This window comes from Protopterus annectens, chromosome 7.part0 (assembly GCF_019279795.1).
Source record: "Protopterus annectens isolate FY-2018-M chromosome 7.part0, PAN1.0, whole genome shotgun sequence".
Classification (NCBI taxonomy): Eukaryota; Metazoa; Chordata; order Ceratodontiformes; family Protopteridae; genus Protopterus; species Protopterus annectens.
In genome coordinates, this window is record NC_056739.1 from 1480319738 (window position 1) to 1480340473 (window position 20736).

Sequence of the window (20736 nt, forward strand, 5' to 3'; positions counted from 1 at the left end):
CATTGCACTTTGAACCTGTGTCAACTTTGAGCTCTATAGATATTCCATTTATCTGAACAGTACAAAATACTTCATTCTTTGCTCATAAATCTACTGCATTGACTGACACACCAACATAAAAAGTAGGGTCATGACTTTCTAACTGATCAACTTGCCTCTTTGAATGTTCTCATTTAATAAAAAAATGCCACTTATTTGGTTTACAAAATCCTCTGAAATGATTCCACTTATTACATTTATGGCATTGTTGACCAAAAGCTAAACACCTTTTTCTTTTGGGTTCATAATTTGCACTGCAATTACAACAGTTGACTATGAAACCAGGTATATAGGCACATTCTTTGAGTTTGCTAACTCATTCTTATGCTTCACTGACACCGTGCGTACTCTGGAATTTGCTAGAAAGGTACTGGGTTTCCCTGTGGGTGCTGCAGGACTTGCAGTTGCTGCCATGTGCTTAGGCCTGTTTCTTTTAACCACGTGTTGCATACTGTCAACATAAGCAGTAAATGATACTGGAAGCATGCATTTCTCATTTGTAAGCATATTTGTGTGCTTTTCTGTGAGCTTATATATCTAACAAGTCTCAGTGGCCTTATTCAAAGTTGAATCACTGTCACAAAGCAAAATCTTTCTCACAGCATCATCTTTAATACAACAAACAAGTCTGTTTTTTTATCAACTCCTTCTTTAAATCACCAAATCTGCACATCTTAGCCTTGTTTCTCAAGTCGGTTATATATGCTGCAGAAGATTCCCCAGGCATTTGTTCTCTTTTGTAAAATAAATGCCTTTCCATTGTAATATTCATTTGGAGGGTTACACATTTCTCTAAATGTACGTTTTAAGCACTCGGGGGTCTTCCCTTGACTCAGCCAGTATAACTATATGACAATTTTCCCCCCTCCTGCAAATACAGCAGATGCATACACAAATGAACGCTCTCTTTTTGTGGCTTCTGAACCAGCTAAATTAAGCAGAATAAATGCCTTTTTATGGTCATCTTTATCCGAAAATTCAGCTTGTATGAAAATATCGTACTCTTGGTCAAACACTCTCCAATTCTCTGCAACATTATTATCCAAAGACAAGTGGACCAAGTTATCGAAATTTGTCTGCCATGCCAACAAATTATGCACAAACACACTGAAAATGGCCCTCATAATTATGTACGAACATGCATACACAGCCAGTACTTGTAATAACATTCAAATGCACAATAAACTCTTTCAAATACTTTACTTTGCGAAATATGCTTTGAAATGGCTGCATTTTGTGAAATAACTGTGCTGTAATACTGCACAAACATGCAAACTCTTTGTATAATTTGGATATCTTTAATAGCTTTAATTAATGCAAAAAAAGTATGTGTTATAGGCTACTTAAAAGAAATTTGGTTAGTTTCCCTATTTTATTTGCTTTGGACTTTATTTCAAAATTTTCCATAGTTATTTGAATAATGTTTTTCAATATGTCGCAGTTTCTTTTACTTAAAAATTTGTTTAAAGCATTCGGAGTGCTTCATTTTATATCTTGCGAATAAAGAAATCAGTTAAGTAAGCTTTGATACCTGAAATACATTTCTGACCTGTTTTTTAGGACTTAAATGTGCAGAGGGGATGATCACTCTTCTATATTACTCCACCTTTAACTGAGTGTCTTCTCAATCCAAAGTCTGAATTTCTGGATCCCATTATGACTCCATGTCGCTTGTCTTGTTTCCCATTAAAGATGAACAGGCGGGTTAGTTCATTTACATGCTTTATTACACAGAAACACATCAGGATGGATAACAGCAGTACAAAATATAAACAAACACTGATTAACTGACCGACTTCACAGACATACTTTCTTACATAGGTTCATAGGTTGGTACTGGGCTATCTGCCCGAAGGCATATATTAACCCAGCCACGTTGTGTGGTATTCACCGCCCCTTTAGCAGTTCCCTAGACCCTTGTACTAGCAGCTAGTACCCTTGGCCCTTATCTAGTAGTGTTGTTGGTGTGATCCCTGGTGTGAAATTTCTGTTACCCATCCACTCATCAAGGTTCCTCTTGAAGAGTGATAGTGAGGGGCTCTGTCTTATGTAGATCGGGACCCTGTTCCATAGTAAGGGAAGTCTCTGCGAAGGGAATCTATCCCTCCAGCATGTTCTATTCATTGTTGTGTTGAGGTTTATATCCCTAGAGCGTGTAGCTCAAGTAGATTTGGTTTTGCTAAGATGGAGCATGTTCAACAAATCTCAAAAGCTTACTACAAAATGGCAGTCAGGCTCTCATGTGCTCAGTATTTATACACTTACAGAACCCCCTACAGAGCTTCTTAAAGGTGTACACACATATTGATCTATACTTCCATTGCCCTTTTTATAAAAATCCCAATTTACTCTGTCAAATGCTTCCTCTTCATCAAGATCCACCACCAACAGTGGTATTTTCTTACATTCTGCATCCCTCTGAATCATTATCATTCTGTTAATGTTGTCAAATGTTTGCCTCCCCTCCACAACATCATACTGATAAACATCTATCAATTTTGGCATTACCTTTCCCATTTTTTGTAGCCATAACACATTATAATCATGGTTTAGAATCTAAATGCTTCCAGCTTTTTCACTTTTTTCCCTCTTAGCTTCCATACTTCCAAAGGAATACCATCTTTTCCTGGAGACTTTCCTGTAGATTGGTTATACATCACCATTTTTATCTCATCTCCTGCTATTCTGTTAGTAATTGAACCTCATCTACCTCTAACCTTGGCATGTCCTCTCATTCTAGTTTTGACCTTCTCATTAAGACTTCCCTTCTCATCAGCCCCCACCTTCCAGATACTTGAAGCTTCTAACCTATTCAGTGCTTTCCCTTCTACATCTATTCTCAGCTTTTTCTGATTTCACCCCTTTGCTACCATTGCAACTGTTGTATCTCTACTCAGTTTCATCCCATTTGCCTTCAGTTTTGCATCCTGTTCCTGAATGCATTGCTGAAGTTCTTCTGCAAAAGTCCATCTGTAATGCCACATAGGTTCATAGGTAAGTACTAGGCTAGCTGCCATTGCAGGCCGTTTTAAGCCTAGTCAGTTTCCCTTTTTGTGCTCATGCTTGAAACACCCCATCACATTTGTTTATAAATTGGCCTTACCCATCCTATGGTTGATAATTATATATTATCCCTAATGAGAATAATTGAGATCATACCATAGATAATTTGAGGGGGGCATGCATGGAATAAAGCAATTGTGAGCTGCCTCTGTTGATTAGTAGTACAAGGGGGCACTCCTGAGGTAAATTTTCTGTTTCCCATCCATAGATCTTAGTTGCTGTTGAATACGGACAGGGATGAACTTTGTTTTATGTGAGTGGAGAGTCTGTTCCACAGCAGCAGTATCCTCTGCAAGATATACCCATCCCTCCAAACTGTTTTATTGATGTTGCAGAAGAGGTTTGTTTACCTAGACAGTATTTCTCATGCCATTTGACTTGCTGATGTGCAGTAAATTTAGAACTCTGTAAGGTACAGTTTATAGAGACAAGGCTCTGAGTCTTTCACTGTAGGACATATGGTTTAGGCCATGTATCATTTCAAGTAAGGTATCCATGTGGGCATTCCAGTTGTTGCATTTGTCTAGACAAATATATGCCAAAGGGGCCTTATATTTGATTGGCTAAATGAGGTGCATAGTTTTCATACAGCCACTTTGTTGATCTCTTCCCTCTGACCTGTTTGCTTATGTAGTACATCAGTGTGAACAGCAGTAGGATCAGAGCAGAACCCTGGTGCACATCCATTCCCACTGGGAAATCCCTCTGTGTGGCCAAACACTGTTCATACTTTTGTGACACTGGGTCCTTGTACATACCCAGCACGAATTCTATCAATGTTTCGGGGACATCTGACCACTGCAAAACTGCTCAAATCAGCTTTGTTGGAACATTGTCTCATGCTTTCTCCAGGTCTAAGAATGGCCAGTTAGACACTGTCCTCATCTCTGGCTTCTTTTCAACTGTTTGCCTGACTACAAACATGGATCAGTTGTGCTGCATTCTGATCTGAATCAGAACTGCTCATCTCCATTATTATGTTCTACTCTGTATAGTCATTTATCACTGACCGTTTCCAGAACTTTCATGCAGTATGACAGTAGTTTGATTCCTCTGTACTGCCCACAGCTGTGGCTGTCCCCTTTGTTATTACACACTGGCACTAGTATGCTTATTCTCTAGTGACCTTTCTTTCCATACTGCCATGTGTACCGTCAAGAGCCATTTCTCCCCTAACTCACCCAACATATTGATCAAGTGTGCCGTGACCTCATCTGACCCTGCTGCTTTCCCCGATTTAAATTTCCTTAGTGCTGTTCTTAATTCTTTTAGGGTGGGCTTCTCTTTCATCATAGGCTGTGTCTGAGGCAGTACAGCTTCTGTGGGGTTTTCTTCATTCAGAAACTGCTGGAAGTACTTCCATTTGTCCCTGATGTCCTGTGGACTGATGAGTATGTGGTTACCGGCATTCCTCACGAAGGGTGTCTTAATTAATTTCATCTTTTTCTTTACCTTATAGAATTTTTGTGCCATCTACTGAGTCACTTTCCAAAACATGGTAGAGGGCCTGTGATGCCTTGCTCTTCACTATTGCAGCTGCGGTGTTAGCCTGTTTGTTAGCCAACCAGTATTCCTCCTTGGCCTGGTCTGTTTTTACCAGCTCCCACATTTTCCTCCTCTCCTTCATTCTTTTGATTATTTCCTGGAATTCTGCATTCCACCACTGGTTTATGTATCTTATTTCCATACTTGGCTTATCTGCATAAAGTCCAAACACATGCTGTTTTGAAGTGCTGGTACCTCCACTTATTTCTTCTTCTTCCTGAGGTGCTAGAGCCCTGAGTATTTCTTTGAACATTTATGCTTTCTCTTCAGTCAGCTTCCACATCTTCAGCCTAGTCTCTGACCTCATAGCCTTCTCTAGACACTGCTTGCATCTGGTTGTGGCAACCAGCGGTTTATGCTATGAGCCTGCTATTTACACTGGGGATGACTTTACAATCAGTAATTCTACCCCAGTGCCCTTTCCTTACTAGGCATGTTGCCCACTGTTATGTAATCTTGTGATTGTTTGTCTTGCTGAACCATGTGTTGGCCACCATTAAGCCATTTGCCAGACAGAAGTCTAGAATGGCATCTCCTTTATTTCTGTTGTCCCAGCCATGTAAACCCAGGCAGTCCTCCTATATTGTTCAGTCTGTCCCAGTATGTCTATTCAGGTCACCCATTATCAACACTAACATCATGTGGTCCTGCTTTATCTAGTAGGTCATGCAACTGCTGTTTGAATGCACTGTCGTCCTCATTATCATAGCTCTCCTGTGGGGCATAGACTGAGCTTACAATAGAGTTTGATTGTCATCTGTCTGTTAAAATTCTGATGACCTGAGAGACCAGTTGGCGTAATGGTTACAGTTTTTGCTTCCCATGCACAAGGTAGAAGATTCAATCTTGACCTCATGCCAATGCCAATATGGAGTTTGCATGTTCTTCCTGCTTCTCTGAGCATACCTCTCAACCTCTTGACGCAAGAAATCTGAACAAAGCCATAAGTAAAAGTGGGACAAAGGCCCAAACATAGGGACACATTTTTAAATATTGTTCTTAACAAACTTAGTTGATAGAATAACATGTTTTACATTAGCATGACTTCTGAATTGTATTGTCTGAAACTCAATGTTTTTTTTAACTTCAGTCTTTAATGATTTGCCACTAATTTGCCAGAAAACCACAATTTTATGAAAAATGGACCAAAAATATGAGGCATAAATCTGTACAGTTGAGGGGGTCTCTGAGTGGTTTCTGTCGCCTCAAACTGTGGAGTTGTGGGCAGCAGCACAGACTCTAGATGGTGCTTATAGGAGGAAGAGTTGCATAGATTAACCACTGTGGGCATTAACTGTGATGCTGAGTGTTGTCAGTACAAGAGAACACAGATCACAGACTTCTCAATGTCAGAGCTATCCACTAAATAGTGTAAAAATTGTCTCTATACCTCTCAGCCTCTTACACACAAAATCTGGACAAAGCCAATGATAATTGTGGGGGGGGGGGCAAAACCTCAAAAATAGGGACAGATTTTAAATATAGCTCTTATAAGCTTAAATAGCTGCGAGATTAAAAGTTCTTGTGTTACCATGTATTTTCTGAAGGATATGATGGCTGAAACGCAAATGCCCATCCTTATTTAGTGAATTCAGTCCTCACTGATTTGCCACAAAAATCCAGAAAAAACACATATTTTGAGGAACAGACCAAAAACATGAGGCAAAAATCTGGACAGTTGAAAGGTATGTCTCTGGGTGATTTGGTTGCTTTGACTCATGCCACTCTTGATGAAGTTGGCCTTTTTCAAATTAAGAAATTGCTTTCCTTAGTAAAAGTGATAGATCCGGATGTCCTGATTTTTTTCATACCTTCAAAACTTTAGATTTTTCAACTTATTCCTTAGCAATTTCATTTAAGCTGCTTATTAAACAGAAGCATTCAAAGCATTCAACTCACATTACTATTAAACAGAAGAAAAGGCTGCATCACAGTCATAAGGAGAGTCTTGATTCCCTTGCTTAAAGATGCACTTTCTCTTGAAATCAGCAACTGTAGAATCTTTTCCATTGAGAATTTCTTTGCTAATGTCATAAAATGTGTGACACATCTTTAGTATTCTGAATAATAGGTCCAAGTGATGGTTAACAAATCACATAACTTTCAGAAAGGGTACAACATAAACAGTGTCCTGTTCTTTCTCTGTGTTTATCCATGAAACCCATAGTAATGGAAAACTCATACCAGCTCTGTTCCTCAACTTATCCAAGCCCTTAGACACTACAAACCACATTTTTTTTATTTGTGGAGCAGTGCCAGGATTTAATTTTTATGCCGTCATATTTATTCCAGAACTGCCTTCATAGCCACAAATGTAAAGTAAAATGTCTGTCTACTCTGAGAATTTGCTGACAAGGCAGCCCCTCAAAAGATATAGGACCATCAATGGCATTTGAAATCCATAGAGCTAACAATTTAAGTATTTGTACCCTAAGCCTATCCCTGCTTCTTCAACCTCTCCAGCTTGTGTCTCAAAGTCATGCAGAGTGAGACAGTTAAGGAAACAGTAAATGACTGTGAATCTGAACTAGCCTTGTCTTTATCACAAATGACAATATCGTAAAGTCTGTCAAAGTTATCAGATTTTTTTTGACAAAATTATCCAAGAAACAAGAAAATCTAAAGGTATTCCTGCTCAATGCTAGGAGTCTAAACAAAAAAACTCCACTCCCTTCTCTTCACCTCACCCTAGAGAATGCTGATGTCCGTGCAGTCACAGAGACATGGTTTATAGCCGCAGAGAGAGTACACCAACAGTGCAAGGTTATAATGCCTTCCACACATTTAAACCAGCTACTACACAGACAAGGGCTAAAGGAGGAGGTGTCTCTATGTACATCAAAAATAAATATACCTCAAGGATGGTCACACAGGGCAATGAACTTGAGCTGCTCAATGTTAAAATCAACCTAAGCAAAATCCAGTATCACTTCCTTGACAGCTATAGGTCCCGCTTCGTGATCCAGGAAACCCATACCATGTATTTAAACGTCTTAGAAACACTAACTATCCAACCCAATACCATATTTATAGGTGACTTTAATTACCTCCACTATTAACCGGGAGTCCTATACGACACCAAACGTACAGGCACAGAGATTCGTGGATTTTGTAAACACAAACTCCCTCAACCAGATAGTCAGTATACCAACCAAGGGTGCAGCCATACTGGAGCTGGTCCTCGGTAATATGGGAGAAGGCTGCACACCCTGTACTGTAATGTATTCCCTGGTAAGGTCAGACCACAAAATGGTCTCCTTTGAAGTAAAAATAAAACCTGGACCCCCAACTAAACCTAGAATATTCAGGAATATTGACAAAAGGCTTACCTCTTGTTATTAAATGAAGGCTTACCTCTTGTTATTAAATGATAACCTGGAAAAATGTCAAGCCCCCATAAACCCTAAGAACACTGCTGCCTATGCATAACTGTTCACAGAAAATCTGTACAAGCATATTAATAAGCTGCATAGAGGCAGCTGTACCCACCAGGAAGAAGTATAGAACTAACTCAAAAAACAAGCCACCCTGGCGGAATCCCAAAATCAATAAGCTGTATAACATAAGGAAGAAAATCATGGCATAAATTAGGAGGTGCAGCACCCAGCAGGATAAAAGCAATCTCATCAAACTAAACAAACATCTCTGAGTACAAATAGAATACCAAAGCAAAATTTGAGGTGAATTTGGCCTCCCAGGCCAAGGACAACCACAAGGCATTCTTTAGCTATGTCCACAACCTCAAAAGCAATACACAATTGTGTGCAGAGCTCATTGTAAATGGAGCCACCTATACTGAGCCAGAAGATATAGCAAACCTAAGGGCCGATGAATTCAGCTCAAACTTTACCCCATTCTCCCCCTCAACCTTCCCTCAGGAAATGCCATCAAATACAACTCCCCCTGCTATCACTAGGGAACAGGTCCTTAATGTTCTCTCAAAGGCTAAGAACACTGCATCAGTGGGCCCATATAGTATCCCAGGATGCCTTTTAAATATCACAAAACATGACCTGTCAGGGCCTCTGGAATTGCTATTTAACTATAGCCTCTGAAGAGGCTTTGTGCCTCATGAATGGAGAACAGCAACAGTCATCTTCTGCACAAATGTGGGCCATCTACAGACCCTGGAAGCTACAGACCCATAAGTCTCACTAGTCTTGTATGTAAAGCATTGGAAAGAATTGTAATTGAAATGATCAGCAGTGATATAATAAACCTCCAGACACTGGACCCAGCCCAGTTTAGTTTCGTCAAGAGCAAATCATGCCTACTCAGCCTGGTGGACTTCTTTGAGAAGGTCACCAAAGCAATGGATAAGGGCAAGATGCTTCACACTGCCTACCTTGACATGGCCAAGGCATTTGACACAATACCCCACTCAGGCATTGTTGACTAACTCGAGGTTAGGTACAAACTCGTATGTCACCCGGTGGATAGCCAACTGGCTCGCATACAGAACCCATGAAGTTAGAACTGGGGAGTCCACCTCTGCAAAGAGGCCAGTCGCAAGTGGTTTCCCTCGGGGATCAGTCTTTGGACTGCTCCTTTTTGGCATTTACTTCTCTGAAGTCAAGGCCAATGTCACTGGTCTCTGGCTGACTATATTTACAGATGATTGCAAATTAGGAGTTGTCATTTAATCCCACACTGACAGAAATGTTCTCCAGGAGGGGCTGACACAGATAAACAACTGGTGTCAGAGCCATGAACTAAAATTAAATGCCAAGAAATGCATAATAGTATCCTTCAGGAAGTCATTCACCCTTGGTAACTGTAATATTGACAACACACTCCTTAGAGCTGAGTCAGTAGTCGGGGACTTAGGGACACACACAGATAGTAATCTGGCCTTTGACCATCACCTGTCTACAATTGTGAGGAAATCATTCTGTGTTGCGCAACTTATAAACAAGTTATGGCATCTACGTCCAAGGAAGTCATTGTTCCATTGTATTTGGCATTCATCAGACCTATCTTTAAGTACAGTGCCCCATTTGGTATGTACCTAACCAGGCATATCAAACAATTGGAATGTCCACAGAGGTTCCTCACTAAAATAATACAGGGCTTAATTAACATGTCCTACGAAGCCCACCTCGAGGCTCTATCCCTATATTCTGTCTCCTGCAGGTTTTTTTGGGGAGATCTATGCCTGTCATACAGGGCATCATCAGACCCCACTCTGATGAACCTCCTGCATATCTGTAAAACAAACAGCACCAGAATTACCCGTTCCTAAGACTTAAATCTTGCCTGTGATATAAATAGGACCTGCTGGAGAGACCGGTATGTATCCTAGAGATTACCCCTTTCCCCATCTGTGTGAAGCAGTGTTCCTCCCTAACCCAATTCAAGTGCAACCTGGACATTTGGATAGGGAGCTGGAAATTGTATTCCTGGTTTGGCACCTATGTCTCTAATGGACACAGACAACATGTAAATGGTTCATCTCCCAAGCCCCTGCTTACACTTATCAAGGGTACCAGAACTTGTCAGAGTTTTGGGATGCATGGCTAGGCTTAAAAAGGCCCTTGTGATCATTAGCCTAGTAAACACCTATGAATCAGATATTTGTGGTGATAAGTGCATCAGAAACTGCATTCAAAAACCTGCTGCATCCATAATTATTTCTCTCCCTGCGATGCCCAGTGTTGACTACATCAGGCTGGCGGTAGCCTTTGTTGAAGGTTCAGGAGCACTTTACAGACCTTTCCCAGTACTAGTTCTGCTAGGGTTAGCTGCCATTTATTTTTTCTGTCATGCCAAGGACCTTCGTTGGACAGGTGGTGCCAGGACATATTCTACCAGTGAGGGTGCTCAAATTCAGGAAAATAAGTTTTGTCTGTTGTCCTTCAAGAAGATAGGGGTTATCTGTAGGTGAGCAAAGCCTTTTCAGGCCACTTACTAACTGCATTCATTGTACTGTGCACTGAGACATTGACTCACCCATTGGATAATGCTGCTGTCAGTGGTCAATAACACCAAACTATTGACTTATTGCAGTAGTACTTCAGAATGTCTCCATCGTAGAGATTGTATCATGACAGACTGGCCACCAGTTCACATTTTCACCAAGCATTATTATTTGAACCATGATTTCAGGAGTCTGTCTTTTTAGCCACCTAGTTTCTTTTGGACTCTGCCTTCAGGCTGTTGGCTTTTGGCCATCCCCTGGCTACAGTCTTCCAGAGATATTTTCACTGCTATGAGTTTACTAACATCTACCCATTGCCTAATGCTCTTTAAGTCAAATTTAATGGGGGGTGTATTTTTTTTTCACCATATCATTTGATCTGTAAGGAATCCTACTGCAGTGGGTACCTATTACCCTCCCTCCATCTCGTTTGTGTGGACAGCCTTTCCATTTTGTGGCTGTGAATGCATCTTTTTGTAAATAAATAAATATGTATTTGTTGTATGCTTGCATTTGTCTGTCTTTTAGCTTGCACTCATTTGGTGGGTGGAGATTGAACAGAGTTTCGCACAGGCTAAGCATGCCCTCCTGGGCATGACACATGATTCTAAAATGTATATTTGCCAGAAGAGCAGTTGCTGTCACGCACAAGAATGAAAAAAAATCTGGGGATATTTGAAGAGAATCTCCAAACAGTTGCCTGCTGTAGGCTTTCTCACACACCAGCTGATATGATGAGTACTGTTTTATACCACTGATATTTAGAGTATATTGAAGCCTGCACCAGATCAAATGGATTTTTGTTAATTTTATTGTCCTTAAATGCTCTGTTTACTGTTTAGGTTGCTGCTCAAGTGGGTCATGCAGCAGTTGGTCTATATCAAATCATGCAAGAAGAGTCCACATGGAAGGAAATGTGCCTAAAATGGGATCAAAGTGGGTAAGACAAGAAATGAATTTCTGTGATAGCAAGCTGTCATTTCAGAAACTGTTTTATTCATAAAAATGTTGTAAATCTTGCACTATGTAAAACATGTAGGATGAAAACAAATGTATTACTGAGTGTGAAAATTTTTTTTCATGGAAATGCAGCAGAACTGCTGAAACTAAATCTGCTTCTCAGATGTGCATACATTTGCAGTGCCCCAATTAAATTTAATTTAAATACCATGGATTGCCATTTGTGTGTGTAAAAGAGAAGTGCTAAATTACTGAGTATATCAAAAGTTATGATTCTGAACAAAATATGTTGAAATCGTAGGAAAAATGAAGAAAGAGAGTTTTGTTATCTTTAAAAGTTGCTCAGATTAGTAAACGGCCTATGCATTTAACCAAGGAGGATGACACAATACAGTAAAAAAATATTGACGTCAACAATTAGCTTAACTTCTGGTCATTTATAAGGTGTATCATCATCTTCTTTTGGCTGTTCCCGTTAGGTCACCACATCGGATCATCTGTTTCCATTTCTTCCTGTCCTCTGCATCTTGCTCTTGTCACACCAACCACCTGCATGTCCTGTCTCACCACATCCATAAACCTTATCTTAAGCCTTCCTCTTTTCCTGTTACCTGGTAGCTTCATCCTTAGCATCTTTTTCCCCAATATACTCAGCATCCCTCCTCAGCACATGTCCAAACCAATGTAATCTTGCCTCTCTGGCTTTGTCTCCAAACCTTCCAACCTGGGCTGACCCTCTAATATACTTATTCCTAATCCTGTCCACCCTCGTCACACCCAGTGCAAGTCTTAACATCTTTAACTCTACCACATCCAGCTCTAACTCCTGCCTTTTTGTCAATGCCACTGTATCCAACCCATATAACATAGCTGGTCTCACTACCCTCTTGTAGACCTTCCCTTTCACTCTTACTGGTACTAGTCTGTCACAAATCACTCCTGACACTCTTCTCCACCCAATCAATCCTGCCCGTACTCTCTTCTTCACCTCTCTTCCACACTCACCATTACTCTGAACTATTGATCCCAAGTATTTAAACTCATCCACCTTCGCCACCTCTACTCCTTGCATCCTCACCATTCCTCTCTTCTCCCTCTCATTCACACACGTATATTCTGTCTTAGTCCTGCTGACCTTCTTTCCTCTTCTCTCTAGAGCATATCTCCATCTCTCCAGGGTCTCCTCCCCCTGTTCCCTACTCTCACTACAGATCACAATGTCATCTGCAAACATCATAGTCCACGGGAACTCCTTGTCTGATCTTGTCTGTCAACCAGTCCATCACCATTGCAAATAAGAAAGGGCTCAGAGCTGATCCTTGATGTAATCCCACCTCCACCTTAAACGCATCCGACACTCCCACCGCAGACCTCACCGCTGTCACACTACCCTTGTATATATCGTGTACCACTCTTACATACTTCTCTGACACTCCCGACTTCCTCATACAATACCACAACTCCTCTCTAGGCACCCTGTCATATGCTTTCTCTAAGTCTACAAAAACACAATGCAACTCCTTCTGACCTTCTCTGTACTTCTCCATCAACACTCTCAGTGCAAACATCGCATCTGTAGTGCTCTTTCCCGGCATGAAACCATACTGCTGATCACTAATCATCATGTCCCTTCTTAACCTAGCTTCCACTACTCTTTCCCATAACTCCATGCTGTGACTGATCAATTGAATCCCTCTGTAGTTACTACAGCTCTGCACATCACCTTTATTCATAAAAATATGTACCAAAACACTTTTTCTCCTTTCCTCAGGCATCCTCTCATTTTCCAAGATTTCATTAAACAATCTGGTTAGAAACTCCATAATGGGGATAAAATATTTATTCTGTATAGATATAGATATATAGCTATATATATTCTCCTAGGAGAAGATGGTAGGCAGTTCTAACTACTTTGCCAGGGATGCCCCTTCATCACCACCTATCCCTGTAAGGCTTTTATGTATATTGACTAAAACTTTGTCAACCCTTTTAGGCAACATCAGTCCTCAAAGGCTTCAAACATAATCAAACAGAATCCAGATAACGTAAAGGTATTGCTACTCAATGCTAGGAGCCTTAAACTCCAGTCACAACAAGCACACCTTATGCTGGAAAACTTTAATATAAAGATGAAGCCACTAAAAGGTGGCAGTGTCTCCATATTTGTAAAAAAAAAAAAAAAAACTTTACCTTCAGACAAAATAGCAATTTGGAACTCCTCCATGTCCAGTTTACCATTAACAAGACCACCTATCACTTCATGGCTAAATATAGAACACCCTCTATGTCCCCCTCAGTCCATAACTTCTACCTAACTAGTATGGAGTCTCTGTACATTGAGACACCATTCTCCTAGGGGACTTCAACTATCCCTCCATTTACTGGGAGACATATACATCCTCTAACATATATGCCCCAGATTTCTGGACTTCATCAGTACAAACTCTCTGGACTGGTTAGTCCACACCCCAAGCAGGAGCAGTAATATCCTGGATTTGGTCTTCACCAGTATGGGACAGCTCTGCCTCACTACTAATTGTAACTTCCTCCCTGGTCAAATCGGACCACAGATCAGTCACATTCACCTTAAGATTAAAGCTAGAACCCCTCCCCCCCTCAATTCCTCAGGTATTCAGAGATCATGCTAAGGCTAATCTACTGAAACTGAGTGATCTGGCTAAGTTCAACATTCCCTTCCAGTTCAGTGATGCCACTGCTTGTGCAGAATTCTTTACTGCCAAATTCTGTGCACATGTGAATAGGTGCATAGATGCATCTGTTCCCCTTCAAAAGTAAATACAAAGCCAGGGTCAGAAGTAAACCTCTGAGGTGGAACCCAAATATAAACAGTCTTTGCAATAAAATAATAAAAAATCATTGCATCTAAAAGTAAATGTAACTCTTAAGATGAAAAAAAGCTCTTGCAAAATCAAACATGGAACTCTGGACCCTGATCAGATCAGTCAAAACCAGATAGGAGGTAAAAATTGCCACCCAGGCAAAGGACAACCACAAAGCTGCCTTTAACTATGTTACAGTCTTAATAGTAAATATCTCATCCTTGGACCTGGAGGTCATAGCCAATCTACTAGCAGATAAATTTAGCTCCAACTTCGCTTGTTAGGTCAGTCCTAATTACTGCATTCATTTGTTTTATCAGACTTCTGACTCTTTGGGTTTTATTGACCTTATGCAGTCTATTTCTGTCATTGATCTTAATATATCTAGCCGTGTTTATTAAATCAAGCAACTCTTCTCGCTGCTCATTTTCTTCCAAACTGAGGGCACATCCCTTGTTTTAGATTTCCTGCAGACATTCTATAGAATGTTCTATAGCATCTTCCTGTGGCACTTTCTCTTCAATTTCATCCTGTGCCATCCATTGCTCTGTCATATGGGAACTCACTGGCCTGTCACTCCACATTTTCCTGTTCCTTTCCTTGCTGTCTAGGTTCAAGTGAATGTTTATACTGGTTTCCTGTGGAAGGCTCCAAAATATTTTGATATGGCACCTGACCAGTTGCTTCCTGTTCCACTGGTTTCCCCTTAATTTGGATATCCATTGCTCTATCCTGTTGTGGTGCATTCTGCTTTTGTTTTTCTATGCTGAATCCTTCATTTTGCACATACTTAATGACCTCAGTTTCTATTTCTTTAACTTCTCCATTACTGATCTCCTTTTCTATTCCTGTTTTTCTTATGTTTTGTATTGTAAAGTTTTCCATGTCTGGATTAATTTGCCTGTATTTCTCTTCAAATATCTTTGGTTCATAGGTAGGTACTAGGCTATCGGCCTAAGGGCCTACGTAAGCCTAGCCAACAAGGTTCCCTGGCTTACGCCACCCAAGAAAGTTATTTTCCTCAGCCACTGTCGAGCAGAGACACAGACGTGATCCCCGGGGTGTATTTCCTATTTCCCATCCACTCTTCATGATTTTTCTTGAAGAGTGCTGATAAAGAACTTTGCTTGACATAGATGGGTAGCCTGTTCCAGAGTATGAGAAGTCTCTAGGACAGGAATCTATCCCTCCAGCATGTCCTGCTTATTGTGGGTGACGAGGTTTAGGTCCCTAGTGCGTGTAGCTCGGAGGGATTGGGATTTCTTTAGGTGTAGTATGTCCAACAGCTCTGGGTTTGACATAGCTTTATATGTTAGGCAGAGATCACCTCTGAGTAGGCGATATGCTACAGAGTAAAGCTGGAGTTTTTTGAGGTGGTCGATGTAGGGCATTTGTTTGAGGTCAGTAATCCTCTTTGTGAGGTACTTCTGTGGCCTTTCCAGCTGCTGCAGATGTCTTGTGAGGTACATTCCAAAAGGGGCTTTGTACTCTATAATGGGTCTAATGAGCCTCGAGTAGAGGGGAACAATGACTTCTTTTTTTCCTGGATGAGAACCCTTTTATGATGAGGTGTGCCATGTAGAAGGACTTCCTGACTACTGTGGCAATGTGACTATCAAAGGAGAGACTACTGTCCACCTGGGTCCCAAGGTCTCTTATCACACATTCGGTGTTAAGTAGATTGCTGCCTATGTGGTAGTTCATGGGTACAGAGTTTTTACCAAAGGGGATGACGCTGCATTTTTTGGCATTGAGCTTGAGGCCATGGCTCTGACACCAGGCATCTGTCTCAGCGAGGCCCTTCTGTAGGATTTCCACATCATTTGGGACTTGACTATGGCTTCTAGTTTGTCATTTGGGACTTGACTATGGCTTCTAGTTTGCAGTCATCTGCGAACTTTGTTAGCCAGAGGACTTCTGTGTTAGCCTGTACTTCAGAGAAGTAGATACAAAACAGGAGAGGTCCCAGGATGGAACCCTGTGGTACTCCAATTGTCACTGCTTTGAGGTCAGATTTGGAGTCTTTACAATGTGGTTTCTGTCAGTGAGCCAGTTGGCAACCCATCTTGTGACGTAGGGATTTATACCTAGTTTAGTGAGTTTAGCTATAATTCCAGAATGGGGGATGGTGTCGAAAGCCTTGGCGAGGTCAGGATAGGCTGTGTGAACCACCTTACCCTCATCTATGGCTTTGGTGACCGCCTTAACGAATTCGATCAGGTTCAGGAGGCATTATCTGCCTTTCACAAACCCGAACTGGATGGGATCCAGAGTTTGGAGGTTACCAATGTCTTTGTTTATAAGTCCCATGATGATATGTTCCATGGCCTTGCAGACCAGGCTTGTCAGGCTAATAGGTCGATGGTTCCCGGGATCAGTGGTGGCTCTCCCTTTGTGGAGTGGGATAACTTTTGCTGTGCGCCATTCAGTGGGCACAAAGCTTGATGCGAGGCTATTATTGAACATGGTGCTTAAGTGGGGAGCCAGTTCGTTCTGAATTTCATGTAAAACGCAGCCTGGGATGTTGTCCAGTCCCATGGATGCTGTGTTTTTGGCTTTAGAAGTGTGCAGCTTTTACCTGCGTAGTTGTGATTACAGGGACTCTGCATTCTTCCTGTATAGATATGGGCCCTTTAGTGGGTGAGTGGGGGGTAAAGTTAGCACTGAACCGATCTGCCAGGATGTTGGCAATATCAGTTGGTTCTGTAATTTTCTTGCCTTTGTGCTGTAACTCAGAGCAGATCTGGGTGTTGCCATCGAGATTCTTGACATAGCTATAGAATGCTTTATGGTTATCCTTGGAATTAGTGGCGATTTTGTTTTCATAGCTAGCTTTGGAGGATCTTATAAGCGATCTCAGCTTCTTACTGAGGCTGACCAGGGAGCTCCTCCACTTATGGGATTTTACTCTGTTTTGCAACAGTTTCTTCCTTCTGTTGTACAGTTTGATCTGAAGTAGTTAACTTCATTTGTCCATCAACCTGTGGGTATCGGATCCATATCGGATCCGAGCCGGCAGCTTCAAACAGCTGAGATCCGAGCTCAAAGCTCCTCCCCCTTGCCCATAATCCCCTGCTATCCCTTCCTGACCTCAGATCTCATTTGCCGCGGTTCAGTCAGCAGCTCTGAACGAGTTCCAGTCATGGGAGTAGATCGTTTTTGTGAGAAAAATCCTTTTCTTTTTCTATTATAGCAGTAAAAATGTGTGTGTGTGTTGCTCCTTAGTTAGTTTCCAGTTGTTTTTGTAGTTAATTTTAGTTAAATTACCTCCTCCCATGTGTGTGAAGGCGTGTCTGTCTTTGGGCCTAGTGTAATTTTGTCCCTAGTCATGTCTGAGGCCCCTAAAGCCTTCTTTTCTAAATGCACCGATTGTGGCCATAAGCTGTCACCAGTGGATAGCCACACTCGGTGTGTTATCTGCCTTGGGGTTGACCACCTCTCCTCAGGCTGCACCATTTGTGCAGCCTTCAACCCCAGGGCTTTGAGGGACAGGAGGTCGAAGTTGATTCTGGCGGGACTGTTGCCTCCGGACTCAACTTCGTCCTCCTCTCCCTCCGTGGCACTGGCCGCGGCAGTGCCACCTTCCATCCCTGCTCCCCTGGCCGGGACTCACCCTCCCACCTCAGGCCAGGAGGAGAGGGAAGCTAGGAGGGAGAGGAGAAAAGAGAAGCACCACAAGCGGCGGGCTGAGTCTTCCTCCTCGGCCCCTCCGGCCAAGCAAGCAGCTTCTCCCATGGCCTCCAGGCCTTCTCCTTCCCGGCTCCATTCACCCCGTTGTTCCCCGGAGCCGGAGGAGGAGGAGATCCGGCCGCCTTTGAGGTCATAGAGGCGGCACTCCCGTCCTGCCTCGGTGGCCTCCTCTAGGTCAACCCGAAGCTTGTCCGATGCAGTCATGGACCGGATGATGCGTAGGTCCTCCAGGCCCAGCTGCAGATGGGAGTGCTCCTGCCCCCCCCCTCCGGGGGGGAGCTCGACCCCCTTTTTCGCCCTGATTGCTCCTTCTCCGACCCACTTCCGCGGTTCGTAGCCTTCGGAGCTGGGGGAGTGTCGGCGCCGATAGTACCTTGTACTTCAGTGCCGACGGCACCCTCGAGTTTGTCGTGTCCGCGAGAGCTGAGCTTCGGATCCAGAGGTGTCGGTGTGTCTTCGGCTCCGTCTCGGTCGGAGCATACTGGCCCTTTGGATCCGATTGCTTCAGCGCCGGCTCCGATCCACACATTGGATCCGAGGGGACTGCTGCTCTCGGATCAGAGAGAGCAGTTCTCCTTGCTGCTCGCGTTCGTGGGAGGGATATTGTCGAGGGATTCGAGGCCCCAGGCTCCTGCTACGGTTCCACCCTGCACTCCCTCTCAGATGGGCCTACTTTCCATCACCCGGCCCCAGCGACAGCCTGCGCCTATGTCCCAGATAGTTCCCTTGGAGGAACAGGATGTGGTTGGTGAGGCCTCTTCGGACAGCCTTCACGAGGAGGTTCCTCACAAACGTAAGTGCAAGAGGAGGCACTTGGACTCACCTGAGTCCTTGACAGAAGACACAGACTTGGAGGAAGGGGAAGGTTCCCCAAGATCACCTCCCGAAGACGTCTCCTTCGGAGACATCATGGAAATGCTTCGAATTAGAGGGGGGTGGTCAGCCCAAAAACCTTCCTCTGATGAGTCTGTTTCTGGAGGTGTTTGATGCAGGCCCATCTACCTCTTGGGTGTCCCCTCCCGCCGATCCCCTGGTAGACCTGATTACTACCAGGGCATGGAAGGAGCCGGACACTGTAAAGCCCATTCCAAAGAGACCAGATAAAATTCTCAGCCCCCCTTCTGATAGGACGTGTTGGAGCAAGGGTGCTCCTGTAGATGCCATGTTGGTGGTGGCTGCCACCAGAAAGGAGCTAGCCCAGGAGAGTTCCTCGATCCATCCTCCAGACGAGGAGTCTCGGACGATGGACCGCCTGGGGAAGCGGATGTTCGCTTCAGCCACCTTCTCTGTAAGGTCGCTGAATTATATGGCACACGTGATATGACTCCAGCGGGATCTCATCAAAGAATACGCCGGGTCGCCCCCAGAGTCCATGTCTGCCAAGGATAAGAAAGTATTCTCATCCCGAATGGCCACTCTCAAATCCATTGCGAACACCTCTATGCGGCTCCTCTCCCATGCTATGGAAGGAGCCGCTAGAGCTAGAGGAGCGGGCATTGTCTTACGATGGCATGCTTGGCTCCGCCATTGTGATTTTGCGGTACCCTTCAAGGCGTCCTTCGCTAATGCTCCGTTTGACTGTTTTTCGCTATTTGGCAAGACCGTACGTGACACGCTGGTCCAGAGCAAGAAAGATGGGAAGACGTCTGCCGTCGGAGTCCGCTTCTCTGCTCCCAAGAGGTCCTTCTCTAGGAACCAAAAGGGACAGAAGAAGATGTGGTTCCGGAAGTCTCAACAGCCCCGTTTCGCTCTGGACCCCTCGTCCTTCAGAGGCAGAGGAGGACAGGGTGGACGCCAGCCCAGAGGCAGAGGGGGACCGAAGAATTTTGGGTCGAGAGAACCCTTTTCTGATCGGCCTGCGCAGCAACCCTGAAGGGTTACCCAACTGCTCCACTCTGGAGGTGGTAGGGGGGCGTTTCTCGTGGCACCTAGCAGTTTGGGAGTCCATTACAACAGATCACTGGGTGTTTCAAATCTTATCCAGAGGTTACAAGATCCCCTTTCTCAATCTCCCTCCCAAACCCCGGAGCCTCCCCGATGTTCCACCCAATCAAAGGGAGGCAGAAGCCGCAGAAATACTCCAGCTGCTAGAAAAAAGAGCAATCCAGCACGTCCCCCCATACCAATCCAGATCAGGATTTTACTCCAGGTTCTTGGTGGCAAAAAAGACGGGGGATTTAAGACCAATCCTCGACCTGTCCTTTCTAAACCTGTCAGTGGCCAAAGAAAAGTTCCGGATGGTCACCATTCATTCCATTCTCCCACACCTGCAGGAGAACAACTGGATGTGCTCTATAGACCTCAAGGATGTGTACTACCACATTTTGATGGACAGGCGATCCAGAAGGCTTCTCCGCTTCCGGCTAGGAGCCAGCCACTACCCGTTCAGGGTCCTTTCCTTTGGTCTCACCACAGCCCCCAGGGTGTTCACCAAAGACTTGGCAGTTGGAGCGGCCCACCTGAGACTCCAGGGAATACAGGTCTTTCTGTACCTGGACGACTGGCTCCTGACCACCCCCACCAAGCATCTACTGTGTTCAGCCAGAGATTACTTCCTCCACTTGGCCTCCCGACTGGGAATCACAATCAATATCAAAAATTCTTCTCTTCACCCAACCCAGATCTTGGACTTCATTGGGGCCAGATTAAACACAAACCTTTTGCAAGTCTTCTTAACTCCGG

General features: G+C 43.5%; 1 protein-coding gene across 1 annotated transcript in view; it reads left to right on the forward strand.

The window, feature by feature from the left end:
• LOC122806172 (probable peptidyl-tRNA hydrolase 2) overlaps positions 1–20736 on the forward strand; it is a 292637-nt gene that overhangs the window by 130514 nt on the left and 141387 nt on the right. The window contains exon 5 of the mRNA XM_044076408.1: positions 11407–11504. Coding sequence (XP_043932343.1) covers positions 11407–11504 — 98 coding nt within the window. The remainder of the gene's footprint in view (positions 1–11406; positions 11505–20736) is intronic.